Source organism: Mizuhopecten yessoensis, unplaced genomic scaffold (genome assembly GCF_002113885.1).
Source record: "Mizuhopecten yessoensis strain PY_sf001 unplaced genomic scaffold, ASM211388v2 scaffold5825, whole genome shotgun sequence".
Taxonomy (NCBI): domain Eukaryota; kingdom Metazoa; phylum Mollusca; class Bivalvia; order Pectinida; family Pectinidae; genus Mizuhopecten; species Mizuhopecten yessoensis.
Window position 1 is genome coordinate 222,484 of NW_018406242.1, and position 21,761 is coordinate 244,244.

The following is a 21,761-nucleotide window of genomic DNA, read 5'->3' on the forward strand; positions in this document are numbered from 1 at the left end:
AAATGATACTTTGAATATTACATGTTAATAACTTGATTGGAATTATAACCTTGAGTTGACAGTTTGATACTTTGAAAATTTTGAGCCAGCCCTACCCCCAAGGGCTGTAGGGTGGGGCTCAAGGGAGTCAGTGTGCTAAAATTTCTTCATTTTCCTTGTTTAGAATCAGAGGTGCTAGTTTCAAATCCTTTTTAGTCTGAAATCTGAATGCTTGATATTGAATAAGGTGGTTTTATTGTTTTTTGTCACTTTGAATAATATTTCTGTTCATGTTAAAAACGAAATCAACTCTCTGTATAAATATATCAGGTGACCGTTAAGGCCCATGGGCCTCTTGTTTACTCAATTTTTCTGTTTTGTTCGAGTTGGGAAGCATGCAGTAAGCCAGTTATTGCATGATTTCTCGTCACTCGGGACTTATTACTTCACTCGGCTTCACTCGGGTGTAATAAATCCCTTGTTACTCGAAAACCATGCAATAACCTGTACATGTTACCTTCAAAATACGATCTATACTACGTGTTTACAATTGTAAAAACAACTCAATTATTCGTTAAAACACCTCACTAATTACTTGTCGGTAAGTTCAGTAACAACGGTCTTTATATAAACATTTGTAAAAACAGTTCTAAACAACTCACAACTTACCTGTCAGTGAGAAATGGAAACAGGAAATAGATTGTCTTTCTTATGACAAAGGATGGAAAAGTCTAGAGAATTCCGAGTGTCTTCGGTAACTTTAAATATACGAAAAGATTCCGGGCGAAAACGGGTGAAGTTATAAAAGTGGGTGAATGGCTAAAATCCCGGGTGTAACGCGACGAAATCGGGTCACTTGGCAGGTATGCTGGGCAGTAGAATATATGATTACATTCTCACAACGGAACATAGCCCTTGCAGCCAGTCTAGTATCCTGGTCAGTGATTGGTCAGTTTCTACATTCAAAATTTTGAAGCTGCAAGTGTGGTCATTACTGATAGCTGCTGGAGTTCTGTAAGGAGTATTATTTTCCATTTGAAAGTTTATGACAAAAGTGTGGATATAATTGCAAGAGGAAGAATTACCAATACACTACTTTAAAGCACATGTAAAGGTATGTATGAAATATTTTGTGATATGTATATGATATTCATGATAATTATCCAGTACCAGCATTGGTCTAAATAATGAGGTCAGTTTGTTTTGAAAATTGTGTATGGGAAATAAAACAGAATATATGACTGGTTGATTATAGCTTTGACCAGAATACATTACAATAGCTAGTATACAGTGAGAATTTGAATTTACAACTTTTTATAGCATCAGCAAGGCCTGAACTAAATGGTTCAAAGAATGTTCAACCATAAAATCTAAACTTTTAAATTTGATATTCTTCCAGTTGAAAAATGTAATTGTGAATATTTAGTTTTAAGACACAAATAAGCAAAGTCATTTAATATATATGATAGCAGAAAGTCTATTGCCACTACATGAACAGCTACCAGGGCCATGTTTCTCTGTTGAGTGCATAATTTTGGCCAAATGATCTGCCATGGCTAGCTATATAGGGCACAGTAATTAAGGGATCAGGGTTGTGGTAAGCAGCTGCTGGCTTTAATCTATGGTGAAGATGCTGACAGTCTAAAGATTGCTATCAGAAACAGGACTTTTGTTAGAATTTAGAATATAAATAGTTCAGTGTTCTTTTGAAAATAGAAAAAATATTTAGTTATTCGGTAAAATAGTTTGTTTTAAAATTGAACTCTTCTATAGTAGATTACAATGTTACACAAATAATTAACTCATGCTACCAATATAAACACCAGAAATGTAACCGAACACAAACCTGGACCCTCCATTGTAAATTGAAGAAAGTTATGACCCTGTAACCTCTAAAATGATCTGGACAACAACTATTGTATTAGTATTATGTTATATGTCAATTCCTGATAAGAATGTTGGGGAAACCAGGAATCCATCATCACCGGTAATTATTATATTTTGTAAGATGGTGGCAGAGGTGCAATCAAGGGCTATATCAAAGTATTGTCTGCAATTATTTCATATTTGTTAATGTTAAATATTTGGTTTGTTCTCCTTTCTCCCACTTTTTTCTGATCAAAGGAATTACATAAACACTGGAAAACAATAGAAGTGTCATTATAGTCTGTTCTGGTATAGTACAGGTAGATTATTTACCTGTATTTACCTGTTCACCAATAGGAAATACTGTGTTAGTTATAGGAATATTTAACAAATATATTTCCTGATTTTTCGTAATATTTACTGGAATTATAAATAAATATATACAATATTCCAGTTATTACACATCAAAATACATTAACTGAAAACCTGCTTTTATCAATTTCATATTAAATCAATTTTATACATTTTTACTATACATTTACATGTATTTCATAAAACAAAACTAAATTTAGCAAGCAATTTATGACAAATATAATCAGTAAAGACTGAGATCATGTATTACATTATTAAATATGCAAAAACAGATGCAAAGCTGGGAATGAAAATAAATAAAACGAATTAATTACATGTACACATGGAATACTCAGCGCTGGTTGATCAAATCAATCATATTCTTAAAATACACACATGCACAAAGATACATGATATAAAACTAATATAATAGCACTAACTTACTAAAGGTGAAATATTGGAAAGTCAATAAAAAACACAGATAAGTCCATAATCTTAAGAAATCCTAGCAAAGCACCAAATAAAAATTCCATAACAAGCACATTTATCACAATGTCACTCTAAATGCAAAAGATTGAATGCTGTGTCGGCGTACTGGATTACATCTGTTGTACCATTCTCCAAGCGTTCCTTTAGTTGGTTAAGGTGGCTGTCGATGTTACGGTAGCTTTTTGCTCTTGGTCTGAGTTGTCCTCTTGCTGCGTGTTGGATGCGCGTTATCTCGTTGCTGGCTTGTATTTCCTGGAAGACGCGGATGATGCTGTAGATGTTCGAGTGGGCGTGTTCCACTTTCTTCTTCAGTTTTCTGTGCCATCCCTCTATGTGGTTGGTTGTTCTGGGTCCCTCGGTCTCAAAGTGGTTCCAGAGCTGTTAATCTCGGTCAATCCACTGTGTCACAACATAATCTGTAAATGGAGTGGTGTCCTGTGGAACATCAGCATCGTCTATGTCCTCCAGCGCATTGAACCAGATATCTTCTACATGGTCTAACGGAACAAGGGGTAGTACAGCGGCACGCCATACAAATTGTCGGACATCGTCGTTGAAGGGGTAGAGTTGTTGAAGTCCGGTCTGCAGGACTTTCCTCCAAATACACTGTGTTTATTGGAGAAGCAGCCCTTCAAACTCACAGCTGGAAACCCTGCGCAGAAGGCGTTTGGACAGCAGCCTCAAAGTCCAGGAAAACGGTGGTGGGATTGAGTTGGAGGTTGAATCTTGGTCTTGAGTAGTGTAAAGAATCTTTGGTATGTTGCCTGGCTCTTGCTGAGAAGTAGACTGTATACAAATGGGTACATCTGGTCTCCAATCCTGGCGTGGACGGTGTAGATCTGCTGAAACTGAGTCGGGCACATGTAAAACGTTCCATCACAGAAGAGAGTGTCGGCGTCAGGTGTTAATATTCAGTATTATCAACTAGAAATATCAGTGGACCCAAGCCATATGGGGTTATCAAATAGAAACATAACCAATGATTATGTTTTAGGGGAAAATAATCTAATGAGTGATACTAAGTTATTAATAATTACACTGAAGACGTATTTATTGGTAAAAAAGATTCTCTGAAAATAATGCTCCAATATGAATTTGCTTCACCCTAAATTAAATAAATTTAAATTTAAATTTAAAAAAAAAAAAAAAATCATAGCATTATTATCTATATATATATTATTAAGAATATAAAATATATAAAATATTTGTGGATTTCACGTTACTGTTTTGTATGATCTAGCTGATGAAAATGGTATATGATATGAAAAAAATGTCTAAAAATGATGAAAATAGACTATCAAAGCTACATGTAGATGACAGTACTGTATACATGATACAGATAATGTGGGAGAACACAGGTAAAAACCAGGTAAAATATATATGAAACAGACTATAACTGCTATCACAACATTACTGCCTCTATGTTTTTTTAGGTCACCTGAGACAAAGTCTCAAGTGACCTATATATATATTGCAATAGCCTTTTGTCCGGTGGCGTCCGTCGTGCGTCTGTAAACAATTTACATTTTCGACTTCTTCTCCAAAACCCCGAAACCAATTTCAATAAAATTTTGCAGAAACCTTCCATGGCCAAAGGTCAACAAAAGAAGTGGCCGGTTTGGTCCCAAGCCCCCAGGGGCCTGAGGGGCGGGGCCAAAAAGAGTCAAATTGACCCAGATATGGTGGAATCAAATACTCTTGGAATGGTCTTAAGGTGCTTTACAAAAATTGTGAATTTCCTGACCCTGGGGTCTCATGTTTCCCCCTGGGTAAACTTTACTATAGTTTATATAGGGAAATCACATTTGGGGCCAAAAAGGGTTGAATTGACTGAAATTTAAAAAATCTTCTTCTCAAGACCAGGATATGGTAGAATCAAATACTCTTCATAGATGGAAGGGTCTTAAGGTGCTTTACCAAAATTGTGAATTTTATGACCCTTGGGTCTCACGTTTCCTCCTGGGGAGGGGGTAAACTTTACTATAGTTTATATATATAGGGAAATCACATTTGGGGCCAAAAAGGGTTGAATTGACTGAAATTTCAAAAATCTTCTTCTCAAAGACCCAGATATGGTTGAATCAAACACTCTTCATAGATGGAAGGGTCTAAAGGTTTGTGACCCTGGGGTCTCACGTTTACCCCCAGGGGAAGGAGGGGGGGGGNTATAACCCTGAGTTTACAGTTTGATACTTTGAAAATTTTGGGCCAGCCCTACCGTCAAGGGCTGTAGGGTGGGGCCCAAAGGAGTCAGTGTGCTAAAATTTCTTCATTTTCCTTTTTTAGAATCAGAGGTGCTAATTTCAAATACTTTTTAGTCTTAAATCTGTATGCTAGATATTGAATAAGGTGGTTTTATTGTTTTTTTGTCACTTTGAATAATATTTCTGTTCGTGTTAAAAACAAAATCAACTCTCTGTATAAATATATCAGGTGACTGTTAAGGCCCATGGACCTCTTGTTTAAAAAGTGGGAGAAAGGAGAACACACCAAATATTTATATGAAAATTATACTTTTTTTCAATTCAAATTAGGGTTCAATCCAGCATTCAGAGAAGTGAATACTACATATTGGTGTCACATCAATGTAACCTGAGTAAGTATGCTGCTTCAAACTGAAAGGTTGGTATGGATGATATTAAAAACCAAAGAAAATATTGCAGAGAACCTTCAATTATCAATTTGAGAACTTACTAAAGTTTGTCTTCTTTAAAGTCATTTTAAATGAAATTTGTTGTCAACCAACAAACAGTCATTTCAAATAATTGCCTTGATTGTAATATCTCAGCGACACTGTTTAAAATCAGGCTTCATTATTTAGACTTCTAATATTGGAATTTTCAGGACGACTTCACCTCCTGTATAGACAAATACACATGTAATTTATGGTCAAACTCAAAAGCAGCCAAATATATATTCAGAACATTTTTAAATGAAACTGAGTAAAATGCTGTATACCACTGAAAAAGATGTGTACCTGTTAATACTTATGCTGAAAAAAAGTGTTAATTGTAAATTTTATCAAACTCATTCTATCAGAAAAACAATTTTGTTACAAAAAGTCGTTATTTTTTCCATTCCAGATTACATGTGACAGTGGAACTTTTCAAAAAAACAACAAACAAAAGAAAGTGGCATTGCTTACCGACCAGGATATGAATTGTACAATGACAGAAAGGATCAGCTATTCCATGAAACTAATAAAAATACAGAGAGCGGAAAGTTAACCTACTCCAGGACTCTATTAATGACAGTAATTTATAACCAAAAACAGAATTTGATGAATCAGTGTGCTAAAGTGATGAGCGACCGACCGATGGCCTTCATCTATGTGAAAACCAAATAATTTATACAAAATGCTGTTACAATAGAACTGATGTCAAAACAGTACATTTTTAGTAAAAGTATTGATAATATCGTAAATGAAATAATAGAAATTAATTATAAAAAAACCTTCTCTATACTATCTCAAAAAATAAATGAAGAAAATTAGAAAAATGGAATGAAACTGAATGAACTTTTGAAATTTTTTGAGAGTCAGAAAATTATAAAAACTGATGTAGCAAAACTTGAAAATTAGAGTTTGTTTTATTTTAGTAAAAGATACATTGTTTTCTACATTAATTTTCTAGACCTACTTTTCTCCAGGTGGATTTCCTATAATTGGTATCATCTAAAATATTATGTGCCACTTTTCCAGGAGGAATCAAAATCCACCGGGATGTTTACCTGCCAGGATTTTCTTATACACAGAATTCTGCTTTCGCAGGGCTTTTTTTTTTTGTTAGTCCACCCATACTTTTTTTCAGATGGATCTTCCACCTTGAATTTTTTAACGGGCCAGGATTTTTTATAGACACGGAATCCTGCTGTCACAGGGACATGGATTTTTTAAATCCACCCAGATTTTTTTCCATATGGATTTTCCAAATATTGAAAATCCGTCCGGATTCATTTAAATATTACCTGCCCGTTTCCCAGGCGTATTTCATTCAATTCCAGGCGGATACAGTAGAATCCATATGGAAAACAACAATACATTTTCTAGGCACTAAAATATCCACCTAGATTTTTATGAAATTTCCATGCGTATTCCTGGTCTAGTCTGTGTCCACTTTTTCATACAGGAGGGTAAGAGAATGATAGAATCTTTCCCAACCTTGGAGATAACACAGACAAATCTCAACCCATGGTTTAGACTTTTTTCTAACTCTCACTTAAATTGAGAAACTATTTTTTCTCCAACAATTACAAACAGATCATTGTATTTACAAAAAGCAAGTGTTAATTGCATGCTTTTTCAGCAAATCTATAAAATTATGACAGGGAATCCTCTGTCGTTACCCTAGGGTAAGAAATAAAAATCTTTCCCTTACAGGGAGTGTATCTGTGTCTGATTGGGGAGATAAAATTGTCTTTCTACTTCATTTACTGATTATAAGTACTGTTACATTCTCACATTTGTTTTTTTATCAGGAACAATTCTTTATCAGCGCTGCCTGCCGATATGGAATCTCTGGAAAACATGAGAGATATCTTCTTGTCCTGCAATAGGTAAGTTGATATTGAATTTCTAGATGAGAGATATAATATATATAGTTGTCTTATAGTAATTGTTGATATGGAATTTTCTAGATGAAAGATATGTGGTTATTATAATAGGTAAGTTAGACTTCAGGCCTACAGAACATAAACTTTGAACCTTTTTCACAATTTTTAAATTTTCTTCATTATTGTGAGTGTGAAAGGAACATTTCGGCTTAAAGAAAAATGTGAATTTGATCATAATTTTAGAAGTCTGCCTGTGTGAAAGTAATGTGCCATTATTAGCTCACCTAGCCCGAAGGGCCAAGTGAGCTTATGCCATGGCACAGCCTCCATCGTCCGTCACCTTTTTCCTTTAAAACACTACTAGGCCTGAACAGCTCAGTAGATTTTGACCAAATGGTAAAACCAATTGTAGTCTTGAGCATCCTTAAGGTAACAAGACTCAATTTAGTATTAACTGAGGCCTAGGCAAGGTGAGCTTATGCTGTGGCGCGGCGTCCGGCGTCAATATTTTACTTTAAACAACTTCTTAATAACCAAAAGGCCTAGGGTGATGATATTTGGCCAGAAGCACACTGGGATGAAGGGCTACTATGTTTGTTCAAATAGTCACTTTTGGTCAAATATGTATAAACATTTTAATGACCTAATCTCAAAATAAAAAAGGTCTAAGGTGATGATATTTTGCAAATTGCATGCTGAGATGAAGGACTATAAAATTTGTTCAACATAATGACCTTGTTTGACTTTCAAGGTCACGGGGGTGAAATGTTTTAAAATCTTAGCTTGCAACAGGTTTTTTTGAATGACTTATAGTCATACATACTGATATTTTGACTGTAGGTTTATTTTAGATCGCTGTTAAGGTTACATGTGCTAGATTTATATCAGATGAGCTATGCAGGCCCATTGGGCCTCTTGTTAGGTCACCAGAGCTATGCTCAAGTGATCTATTCTGATTGCTTTCTGTCCGTTGTCGTTCGTTGTGCGTTGTGCCTAAACATGATATTTGGCCAATAGGTACCTTGGATGGAGTGCTATAAAGTTTCCTCATTAAAATGACCTTGACCTACCTTCAAGGTCAAATATGTGAAAAATTTCAAACAACAATATCCTAAGAACCATTTGAACTAGTCATGATACTTGGATATGTTATGTAGACCAGCAGTGCGAATATTTTTTTCAATTACAGTTATGAGGTCAAAGGTCAACTTTAAATGCTAGACGGGGGTCAAATTATCGACTTTGGTTAAAAGCTTTAACAATCTTCTTCTCAAGTTCCATAAGGCCCAAGGTCATGATATTTGGCCAGTACATGTATGTACCTGCGATGGAGTGCTATAAAGTTTCCTCATTAAAATGACCTTGACCAACTTTCAACTTTAAATGCTAGTCACAGCGGTCAAATCTTTATATTTGCCTGGTGGGTTTCTGGGATAGAGCCTGACAAAGTTTGCGAATGAAAATGACCTTGACCTGCTTTCAAGGTCACAGGGGTCAAATATGTCAAACGCTTCAAACGACTTCTCCTGAAGAACCAAAAGGTATAGAATATTTATATTTGGCTGATGGATTCCTGGGATAGAGCCTGACAAAGTTTGCGAATGAAAATGACCTTGACCTCCTTTCAAAGTCATAGGGGTCAAATATGTCAATTGCTTCAAACGACTTTTTCTGAAGAACTAAAAAGTATATAACCTTCATATTTGGCTGGTGGCTTCCTGGGAAAGAGCCCGACAAAGTTTGAGAATGAAAATGACCTTGACCTACTTTCAAGGTCTCAGGGGTCAAATATGTCAAACTCTTTAAACGCCTTCTACTGAAGAACCAAATGGTATAGAATCTACCTTCTTCAAGGTCACAGGTGTCAAATATGTCAAAAACATCGAGCGACTTCGGAAAATCGAATGCATAAAATTTTAATATTTGAAGAAGAACAATGGCCAAAAAGCATACAATCTTATAATAATGTTTGACTGTTTCAACAGATGGAGCCGACAAAGTTTGCGAGTGACAAATTTGTAGTACAATATGATATTTAATTAGAATGTTTGCTATGACTGCTTAAATATTCAGGTGAGTGATACAGGCCCTCTGGGCCTCATGTTACATATTTACCAGTAACCCCCACCCCCCTCCACACCTCTGTGTTATTACAGAAATACCAGTATATACCTGTGTGTTATTACAGAATTACCAGTATATACCTGTGTGTTATTACAAATTACCCAGTATATACCCATGTTATTACAGATTTACCAGAATCTCCCCTGTATTATTAAGGTTTTACAAGTAAACAAGTCGAGGAATAACAATAAAACACAAGCTCTAATGAGATTAAGACCGACATAACAATAGGGGAGACTGGGGCAAGTTCAGCCCCCCTTTTTTTTTTTTTTTATTAAAGTCCGTTCTAGGAAGTATGGCAGCACGTCCGTTTTTGAACATTATTTAGCTTTGGATGGCCGAACGAGCCCAAGCCATGGGGTAAGTTCGGACAGGCATTCGGGTAAGATCGGCCCCCATTGGATCAGCTTTATTATGACGTCATTAATCATGCAACATTAGATTTTACTGCCAATTTTACGACATTTTATGTGTTTTAAAACTACATGGGCCGAACTTGCCACGGTATTATTATTGGCCGAACCTTTTCAGGCCCAAATTGATATTTCAATAAAATTCGTGTGCATCAATTTGGTAGTGAGTGATTGGCTTGGCTTTTATGTATTATCATTTGAAGATGTCAGTGTGTTACACGTTTGACTGTAAAAAAATGTAGCAATTCTGTTTCAAAAAGTTCGCATAACTAGAAGTGAGATCATGATTTTCTTTCTACCCTCTCAAAAGTATTTTTCTCCTGTTAAGTGATTTTACATTAGAGTTTTCCTGGCCATTTTTTTCGTTCAATGCCAACCCAACTAAACTGCTAAGATCCTTAAAGATGTAAATATAAGCTCAAAAACAAAAATATCAGGGGTGGCCGAACTTGCCCCGGTGTATCGTATGTAGATTTTTGTATCATTGATGATTGGTAAAAATGCATTCACAATATATTTTTAACATCAATGACGCCATTTTCTTCCAGTCAAAGCTTAAGTAGATATTTGTTCTTGTGCGTAATGTATATGATGGGTTGGGTAGCGCAGTGGATAGCGTGCTTGTCTTCACCAAGATGGCCAGATTCAATCCTGGTCACCTGCCCACCCACGCTGGTAACCCGGTTTTCTCCGGATACTCCAGCTTCCTCTCACATTAAGAATTAAATCCTCTGCGTGCTTCTGTCAGGGCACAAAAAGAATGATCGAGATAATTTTGGGGAAAAAAATGTTTGGTAATTGCTATAGAAAAAGTGCATATTACATATTTGACAATTAGTCTGAGCAAATGTATAGAGATGTTAGTTAAAAAATTAAATTAAAAAAAGAAAACATTGTAATCCTTTGATGAAACTGAGATCTGTAGTCTCAATCACTGTTCCATCCGGCTGAAACACCGTATTGAATATCAAATTTTGTAACTGTCACCGAGGTTTGACAGGTAACGATGCCAAATACAATTTAACAGTTTCTGTCTGTAACTAGTTATAATTCGGCACGCGTTCTGAAAAAGTAATAAGTTGCTGAAAAAGGGTGTTGAACTCAGGTTGGTTGTCTGGAAAATTATTGTTAATTTCGTCATAAATGCATTAACCATTGTTTCTTTTGTGGGTGGTGATGCATAAATAAATTATGTAAAGTCTATAACCAGACTTTCAAAAATGTTAGATTTTTCGTTCATATTCTCAACAAATGGAAATCAAAAAGGTGATGAAATCTTTAGATGATGAAAACATAAATGTACACGTTGACCTATTGGGTTAATGCCGGCTCTTTTTGAATATATCTCCCAGTAGAAATATTAACAGAACCTGGTTGATGACAAAAAGGATCTCCAGAAAATATCCCCATTTTGCCAGAGACAAAAACTGAATAAAAAAATCTTGAAGCGCCGACAAAGAGATAAATGCAACAGACATCAGTTCCAGACGTTTCCGGTTATTTTTCATCCTTCCTGAAATAACCGATGAAGGCCGATGGATTGTGACGTGCTTGTGACGTCATAGTATGATAATCTCTGAACGAAGTTTTATGCCTGTTAGTATCAGATTTTATGTGATGGACTTTTTGATTCAGAATGTACAGTTGTGGGATCGCACAACATTACACGATGTGCGGTGTGCGCACAATGTGTGCACGGTGTGTGAACGATAAAAAATTGGACGATCATTGCTTGCGCACATTTGTGCGGACCATCAACGAACGTTGTGCGATAACAATCGTGATTGGTGTAAATTGAGGAATAGCTTAACAATATATACGGTTTCGTGTTTCAACATATACACTTGATTTTTTAAGTATGTTTCTATATTCATGCTACATCTATAAGCTTATCTTTTTGTCTATACTTTCTTAAACTTAGAAATGGTGTTTTCGGTTTGTCGACCTTAATCGACACATATAAAATTACAACACAGTCTCGGCAACACAGGTAAACATAGCCACTTTGTACCTGGACTGTAGTTTTCCCCCACCCGGGGCGCTTACATAACTCGCCAAGGTGTGAAAGCCAGGTGAAGGGGAGCTATAGACCAAAACGAATGCAAATAACAAATACTTAACATCCAGTTGTGTTTTCATAACGGTCATACGGTATCACATGTCAGGCAAAGGCCAGGTAAAACTCTGGTCACTCATCAAATTGTTATTTACCTGTTCTGTTACGAGGAGCCAAGCCCATTCTTGACAGTCTAACGGTCACTGTATACTGTGTTACACGCATAGTAAAATTGTACATAATCTTAATTATTGTGATGAGAAATTACAGTAATATATACTGTGTACATTATTGCATACGAGCCTTTCGTATTTTTTTCATTCCGAAATATTGATCAGCAAATTGTACCAAATCGCACAGTTGTGCAGAGAGAAGCGCACAACGGGGCGAACGATTGTTAAATCGCACAGTTGTGCGCACTATGTGTGGACAATGTGCGGACGATGTGACTGAACGATGTATGCACGGTGTGCGCACAGTATTTTTGGTGCGTTGTGCGGTCACACAACTGTATATTAGTTTTTATCTCAATAAACAAGTAATAAATCATGTAGATTGTAGATTGTCATGGAGACATATTGTATTAGTACTGGTTCTTCTTATTCTTCTTCTTATTCTTCTTCTAATCTGACTTGTCCGGGCCATAACTTTTAAACCGTTAAAGATATCTTAATGAAATTTTAGGTATGCATGCTTTCATGGTCACAGGTGTCAAATGTCTTAAAATTTTCAAACAACTTCTTCTCAATAACCAAAATGCCCAGGGTACTGATATTTGGCCTGTAGCAATCAGGGCTACCAAATTTGTTCAAATGAATGACATTGACCCACTTTCAAACTAATGTCATTGTTTGACATTCAAGGTCACACTGATATTCTGCCTGTAGCTGTATTTTAGTCCACTTTTAAGATTACAAGTGTGAGATTAATACCAGGTGAGCGATACAGGCCCATTGGGCCTCTTGTTTGTATGCTATTATGAAGCAAAGTTGTTCAGAACTTAACACAGAGTCAACTTACCAAAGGTCAAGGTTAGGGGTTCCAAAGGTTCAAGGTCAAGGTCTAGTTTTGTATTTTTCACTGATGAATATTTTGTTATGATATTATGAAGCAAAATTGGTCGAAATTGAAGAATGAGTCAACTGACCAAAGATCAGGGTCACTGGGTTAAAGGTCAAGGTCATTTAGGTCCAAAGGTCAAAGACAAAGTGGATCTCTGTGACACTTTGACCCTGGCTCTTGATGGGGGAAGTATTTAAGGTGAAATAAAACAAATCAAAGGTAACAAATGATTATTGCACCGGTATTTACATTTCTGTTAGCCCAGCAAATATGGAAGTGGAAGGAAACAAGACTCACATCATAGTACATGTAAAATGTATATTTTGCTATCTTGCGAATTTTTTTTAAGTCCAAATGTCAAACATCAAGTTCAGCTATATGGGCAGATTGCTTCTTGATGACTATGGGGGATATATTGCCACAAGACGGGGCCCTTACTGACCTGTCAGTGTTCTAGTTTCACCTACGTTGACCAAACTTGCTATAGTTTTAATGTATCTTGGGTAAGTAGGAGTGTCAAATTCTTAATTCGGGTCTCGTGCCCCACTATATAAAGCTATATGGCCCTTTGTTAATTTTTTATACCGGAGTTTTTCTATTGGCTAATAAGAGGAGACATATGTTTTTGTTCACAAAAACTTGAACAAAAACAAAATTCTAGTTATAACAGATTTACCAGTATATACCAGTATATACCCCTGTGTTATTAAAACAGATTTACCAGTATATACCCCTGTGTTATTATTACAGATTACCAGTATATACCCCTATGTTATTATAGCAGATTTACCAGTATATACCCCTATGTTATTATTACAGATTACTAGTATATACCTGTGTGTTATTATAACAGATTTACCAGAATATACCCCTATGTTATTATTACAGATTACCGGTATATACCCTTGTGTTATTATAACAGATACAATGTATACCAGTATATACCCCTATGTTATTATTACAGATTACCAGTATATCCCCTTGTGTAATTATAACAGATTTCCCAGTATATACCCCTATGTTATTATTACAGATTACCGAATGAAAATGACCTTGACCTGCTTTCAAGGTCACAGGGGTCAAATGTGTCAAAAACATAAAAACGACTTCTTCTGAAGAACTGAAAGGTATAGATTCATAATATTTTGGCTGGTGGTTTGTATATACCCCTATGTTATTATTACAGACTACCAGTATATACCCCTGTGTTATTATTACAGATTACCAGTTTATACCCTTGTGTAATTATAACAGATTTACCAGTATAAACCCCTATGTTATTATTACAGATTTCCAGTATATACCCTTGTGTAATTATAACAGATTTACCGGTATATACCCCTATGTTATTATTACAGATTACTAGTATATACCTGTGTGTTATTATAACAGATTTACCAGAATATAGCCCTATGTTATTATTACAGATTACCGGCATATACCCTTGTGTTATTATAACAGATACAATGTATACCAGTATATTCCCCTATGTTATTATTACAGATTACCAGTATATACCCCTGTGTTATTTCAGATTTACCAGTATATACCCCTGTGTTATTTCAGATTTACAAGTATATACCTCTGTGTTATTTCAGATTTACAAGTATCCCTCCGGTGCTTTTTGAATTGAAGAAGCTGGAGATACTGTTTATAGATAACTGTAAAGTAGACACTATCGATGCAGGTGGTCTTTGCTCACTACCAAGGATTGGAACGCTAGACCTGCAGAACAACAATATATCACAAGTTCCTCCTGAACTCGGCAATTGTACCCAACTGAAGTAAGATTTTCTTTAAAATTGCTGATCAAATCACCCTTTGTCCTTGGTCCGTTTTCTGTCATTAAACAATTCTTGTTATTGCTTTTTCTCAAAAAGTGATGAACGAATCTTTTTGTTAAAACAAGATGGCCCCCAGACACCCATCTTTGATTTTGAGAGTCCAAGTTTGTTGTTATTATTTCTCAAGAAGCACTCTTCAGATCTTTCTCTTTCTTTTATGTGTTCCCCTTGGTCAAAAGTTCTGCATGATTAACTGTAGGCCTTATTGGAAAAACAAAAAGGCAGCTTATTTGATATTGAGGGTTCAAGTTTGTGTAATTATCACTATTTCTCTTTAAGTACTAAACTAAAGGGATCTTTCGTAAATCTCGATTTAAGATTTTTCTTGGTCTCTAGTTGTGCATATTCACCAGTCCAGGTGGCTATCTTTGACTTTGAGAGTTAACTCATTCACCCCTGAAGACTCATTTGAACTCCTCTTACTCAAAGGATGGAATAGTTCATTATAAAATCTCAGGGGTGAATGAGTTAAAGTCTATTTTCACTATACACTTATTGCCCTGGTGTGAGCGAGACCTGAAGAGTTATTTCCCCGAGAAAAATCATGTTTCCCGAGGGCGAAGCCCAAGGAAAACATGATTTGTCGAGGGGGAACAACTCTTCAGGTCTCCCTCACACCAGGGCAATAACTGTTTTATTATTCCGAAATTCCATCTGTGGAGTCTGTGTTATATCCATACAATTGTATAACAAAACTACATCAACATTAGGCAATGTAACGAGCCCTTGTGTTGTCACTGTTGTGACTGACCTGTTCGCCCTAAATTCATTAGGTCTGGTAAAATATATACTACAAAATATTATCACTGTCAGTGTTTTGAATTTATATCAAATTAAACAACAATAACAGTCCTTCAAGTTCTTCGGCTATTGGAAGGTGGAATCTCCCGTTCGCAGCCATTGTTGATGGTGTCGTCCGGAACACATCGGGCATTAGAGAGTCTAACAAAGACAGACAACTCGTCTGATAATGTGTGAGGGGTTCCGAGAGGGATACTCGACAGGGAAAATGGATCACGTGAGGGAGAATCGATGTTAGATAATCATGTCATGTGATGTGTTTAAACCAATCAGACACGCTGTAAAATTGATGAGAAATAATAATATTTCTTAACCCTTTCATGCCCAAACCGCCTGAAATCACCCCTGCAGTATGTGTTCAAACCGCCCCAAACCGCCCTGTGAGTGCTTATTTACTGTTGCCAGGTATTGCTATATCGCTCTAACCCTTTGGGATTCTGAGTTAACACTACTTTCTTTCAATATGGACGCCAAGTGAAGCAATTTCAACAATTTGTTATAAATTTATAGAGGTGTTTTTAGAAAAAGTTGATACCTTTCCAATTTAGTCAGTGAAAAACAATAGGGGAAGCATCAGACTCTGACGACGACAATATTTTTATGGTTTTGTCGGCGAAGATGTCAGAACAGCTGAAGAAAAAGAGAGGAAACAAGTGATGTCGTCATTGAGGACAGCGATCCTGGTTTGAACCAGTTCAACCATAAGTGGTCAGATCGCCTGAATGATGTAACTGTGGATGAGTTTAAGGAAGAAATGGGGGTAAGCCATGGACTTGATAAAGATGCCAAGCCACTTGATTACTTTTTAGTTCACCTGCCCAAAGGGTAAGTGAGCTTATGTCATGGCGCAGCATCTGTCGTCCATCGTCTGTCAATTTTTCCATAAAACAACTTCTTATGAAGAATGGACAGGCCTAGAATCATGATATTTGGCTGAAAGCTTTGTTGGTAAGAATTCGACAAAGTTTTAAATCGAAAATGACATTCACCTACTTTCAAGGTCACAGGGGTCAAATGTGTCAAAAACTTAAAACGACTTCTTCTGAAGAACTGAAAGGTATAGATTCATAATATTTTGGCTGGTGGTTTCCTGGGATAGAGCCCGACAAAGTTTGAGAATGAAAATTACCTTGACCTACTTGCAATGTCACAGGGTTCAAAGGTCTCAAATGACTTCTTCTTATAAGAACTGAAAGGTATAGAATCTTCCTATTTGAATGGTAGCTTCTTGCGATTGAGCATGACAAAGTTTGAGAATGAAAATTACTTTGACCTGCTTTCAAGGTCACAGGGGTCAAATACGTCAAACACTTCAAACAACTTCTTCTGAACAATTGAAAGGTATAGAATCTTAATATTTTGCTGGTAGCTTCTTTGGTGGAGCCCGACAAAGTTTGTGAGTGAAAATTACCTCGACCTTCTTTCAAGGTCACAGGGGTCAAATATGTCAAACTTTTCAAATGACTTCTGAAGAATTGAAAGGTTAAGAATCTTAATATTTAGCTGGTAACTTATTTGGATTGAGCACAACAAAATGTGCAAATGAAAATTACCTTGACCTTCTTTCAAGGTCACAGGGGTCAAATATGTCAAACATTTCAAATGACTTCTGAATAATTGAAAGGTTAAGAATCTTAATATTTGGCTGGTAACTTATTTGGATTCAGCACAACAAAATGTGCAAATGAAAATGACCTTGACCTACTTTCAATGTTACAGGGGTAAAACATGTCAAAAACATCAAACGACTTCTGAATTATTGAAAGAAATAATTTCATAATATTTGGCTGGTGACTTCTTGGGATAGAGCTCATCAATGTTTGAGAATGAAAATGACCTCAACCTACTTTCAATGTCACAGAGGTCATGCAACTACACTTGTTCTAAAAACACCAAAAGGCATGGATTCATAAGATTTGGATGGTAGCTTCTTGGGATAGAGTCAACAAAGTTTGAGAAGGAAAATTACTTTGACCTACTTACAAGGTCACAGGGACAAATATATCAAACATTTCAAACAACTTCTTGAAGAACGGAAAATAATAGAATCATATAATAATATTTGGCTTGAGCTTCAACGGATGGAGCCGACAAAGTTGGCGATTGAAATATTTGTAGTACAGTATAATGTTTAATGAGAATATTTTGCTATGACTGCTAAAATATCAAGGTGAGCGATATAGGCCCTCTGGCCAATGTAGCGGAGGTAAGGGCATATGTGGCAATCAATATTATCAAGCTGAGGACATTGATTGATACAATTTTCCCCAAATTCAAAGAGAACTATAAACTTCGAAAAAATCTTTCAATTGATGAAGGCATGATTGGGTTCAAGGGACGTCTACACTTTTGCCAGTATATGCCTGCAAAACCAACCAAATGGGGAATCAAAGTTTGGCAAATATGTGAATCCAAGAGTGCATATTGTTGTGGGTTCGAGGTCTACACAGGGAACAAAGATTGAAATCATCAACATGGCAGTACGGCCTTGGTTATGATCTTATCTGGACTCTGTCCAAGCCATATCACAATCAGAATCGTCATTTGTACTTCGATCACTTCTTTACATCGGTGAATCTTGTTGAGCACTTGGGGCGATACCTATATAGGTGGCACAATTGTTGCTAATAGGAAAGGATTGCCTGACTCTATCAAAAAAGAAAAACTGAAACATCATGGAGAACTTGAACAGATGCAGAAGGGCAACCTTATTGCTACCAGCTATATGGGATATATGGGAGGGTTGATCAACTTGCCAATTATTATCCTGTTGAACATCCTAGTACTAAATGGTGGAGATACATTATGTGGTACATCGACTTTTCGAATGGATGTAGCGGACAAGCTGAAAGGAGGATTCACATCAAGAATGCACAGTGTAGGGAGAAAATCAAAACAACACAACAAGGAAATAGCTCTACAGACAAAAAGGCATCATGAACTTGTAAAAATTTAAGGTAGAAAAAAGAAGTGTAGAAAATGCACCAGCCAAGGCGGCAAAACACTAAAAGGAAGCCCAGTAGAAACAGGCTGCGTTTCGCTGTAGGTTCTGCGATATCCCATTGTATAAAGTTGGATGCTTCACATCATGTCATGACAAAAATATGGCAAATTAGACAGAAAAACTGTGCTATTGAGTCTCAGTGATATACTGTGTGGTAGAACAATGACATTTGTGAGAGAGAAAAAATTGAGAAAGTGCTAAAAATAAGAGATATTACCCGTGTGCACCTAGAAACTTGTAAGCACAGGTGTGGTAAACTCAAGGTGAACTGGAAATGCTCCGGCAACCAGCTAAGATATACATTTAAGTTTTCTGTTGCTCTAAATTAGCCTTATTGCCAAAGTTATCAAAATAATGATTAGAAATACTTATAAATACTTGTTGAATCAATGTAAAATTACATTCCAATTAGTTACCCTTTTACATGTGTGTACTACATGGGCTTACCTGTACCACCTAGGTAAAAGTTCCTGTCTGGATGTATATCCAATATTAATGTGTGCTGATGAAATGTTATTAATATGATGTATTTTTACAACAAAGACTTTCATGTTAAATTCTTGTTTCCTTTATATTTTCACCTTAATAACATGTTTTCAACTGTAATAGGTAACCTGTACAAATAAAATACAACATCACAAAGTCATATTTAGAAAGCTGAAGGTATATACAATGTCATCCCAAAGTTGGATGAAAAATACAAAAACAATGGTATAAACATTGAGAATGATGCAATTCCATCTATTAATTACTAATTAATAGGAATACATCCAGTATCTATTAGTACTAGTAATTTAAACACTAAAGGGTTAAGAAGTACTCGACAGATCGTTCTAGAATTTTATATATACAGTGTAGGTTCCCCTTGGTGATTAGTTGTGCATTGTTTCATTTTGGAACTATTTTGACAGTTCAAGTATATTTTCACTTTTTCTCAAGAACTTGAATGATCTTTCCCAGATTTCTTAAATAGGTTCTCCTTGATCCATAACTGTGCATGTTCATTTTAGAATTGATTGGGAAGATATGATGACCAACAAGAAGCCATCTTGGATTTTAGATATCAAATTTGTTCTTTCATGAAGTAAGCCGGTAAACCTGCATTTAATTGGAATCATTGGATATTTGAACACTTGATGTGGTATGGAAGTACTTCTTGGGATGACAGATTGTAGAGTACAAGAATTATGTCACTGTGGCATATGATTTGACCTTTGACTTTTTAAACAGTTATCCAGGGCATAACTTCTATACAATTTCACCTGGAGTAACCAGATTTGGTATACAAGTACCTCTGAGGATGGCAAAATGTCAAGTAAAAAAGTAGGTCACTGTGACCTAAGGATTGTCTTTTGACTAACAATTGATTTTTTTTTATTTTTGAAGCTATTTTACCTGCACATGTACATCAGAATACATACATGGCTTCTGGAAATTTTAGAAATAGTTGATATTTATATTTTGAAAAGATGGGAAATTCTGCTTAAATCTCACATATATGTTGTGTAATGATCGAAGCATATATCCTTAATTCTTTGCATTCATGTTTTTATTTGCAGGAGTTTGCTTATTGGTGGGAATTCCTTCCGAAACCCTAGACCAGCAGTACTAGCTAAAGGAACCCTGGCACTGTTGGAATACCTCCGTAACAAAATAGTTACATGATCTTATCATTGTTATTGTCTTTTGACATTTATCGTTTTCTGAGCTTTTGATCATGAGTGAAAATGAACTTGTCAAGAGGGAAGAAATGATTACAAACGTTAGTTCCCTACTAATATGTTCAGTCAAACAGAATCTTGTAAATACAACTTTGAACCTTTGAAGATGCTAGTTTTCAAGAACTTTTTTCACTGATGTAGAAGGTTGCAAAAAATTTACTATCATTTATTTTTCATAACATCATTTGTCAATGTTGTAGAGCTGGAGAAAGATTTTAGCATTTTCATAAGTACCTGTAGTACAAACTACAAAATCAGTCATTGTTTTGAATCATTTTCACAAAGTTACATATCTGGACCAAACTTTATTATGTTACTAAGCAAAACATATTTTAATGTGCTTTGAACAATAAGAGTTCTCAATTTATGGATTTTTAGCTAACCTACCCAATAGGGCTAAGTGAGCTTATGAATATTTCTGCATGGTGCAGCATCCATCCCAAGTCTTTAGGTCAAAGTCTTTCTGTATCAAATCATATTTTGACTTCTTCCCGAAATACACAGAACAGATTTCAATAAAATTTTGCAGGAAGGTTCTGTGGTCAAAAGCAATAAAACCAAAATTGTAAAATACATTAGACGGGGAAATTGAACATGTTATGTATCTAAATAATTTCGCATTTTTTTTTTTACCTTAACTAGCTATACATGTATATATGTATATTTATATAGAAATAAAACAACTCTTTAATACTACCTGATATTCAGTTTTACATTTATGACTGTCTTACTTTTTATACCCCGCCGCAACGGAGTAAGGGAGGTATACTGGAATCAGCTTGTCCATAAAAAAAAAAAATCCGGACAACTCTTTCTAAAGTAATAGACCAATTTCTACCAACTGAAGTTGTGCATCTAGATACATTTTTTCTTCATTCTGACCCTTTTTAGCTCACCTGGCCCAAACGGCCAAGTGAGCGTATGCCGTTGTGCGGCGTCCAGCGTCAATATTTTACTTTAAACGACTTCTTCTCAATAACCAAATGGCCCAGGGTACTGATATTTGGCCTGTAGCATGCTTGGATGAAGGGCTACCAAGTTTGTTCAAATGAATGACCTTGACCCTCTTTCAAAGTCACAGGAGTCAAATGTCATAAAATGTTAAAACAACTTCTCCTTAATAACCAAAAGGCACAGGGTACTGAAATTGGGCCTGTTGCATGCTGGGATGAAGGACTACCAACTTTGTTCAAATGAATGACCTTGACCCACTTTCAAAGTCACAGGAGTCAAATGTCTTAAAATCTTCAAACAACTTCTTCTCAATAACCGAAAGGCCCAGGGTACTGATATTAGGCATGTAGCATGCTGGGATGAAGGGCTACCACGTTTGTTCAAATGAATGACCTTGACCCACTTTCAAGGTCACAGGGATCAAATGTCTCAAAAAAAATTGAAACAACTTCTTCTCAATAACCGAAAGCCCTAGGGTACTGATATTTGGCCAGCAGCTTGCTAGAATAAAGAACTACCCAGTTTGTCCAAATGAAAAAACCTTTA

At 35.9% G+C, this 21,761-nt stretch overlaps 1 protein-coding gene across 3 annotated transcripts in view; it reads left to right on the forward strand.

Moving 5' to 3' along the window:
- The window catches only part of LOC110451149 (leucine-rich repeat-containing protein 40-like), a 156,969-nt gene extending 136,018 nt beyond the window's left edge, over positions 1-20,951 (forward strand). The window contains exons 12-14 of one of the 3 annotated variants that reach the window (XM_021499011.1): positions 7,162-7,239; positions 14,490-14,675; positions 20,100-20,951. In XM_021499011.1, coding sequence (XP_021354686.1) covers positions 7,162-7,239; positions 14,490-14,675; positions 20,100-20,205 — 370 coding nt within the window. In that variant the 3' untranslated portion in view covers positions 20,206-20,951. Of the gene's footprint in view, positions 1-5,219; positions 5,282-5,768; positions 6,183-7,161; positions 7,240-14,489; positions 14,676-20,099 lie in introns of those variants that run through there. The other 2 variants (XM_021499012.1, XM_021499013.1) reach the window with 2 other exon arrangements.
- The last annotated feature ends 810 nt before the right edge of the window (positions 20,952-21,761 follow it).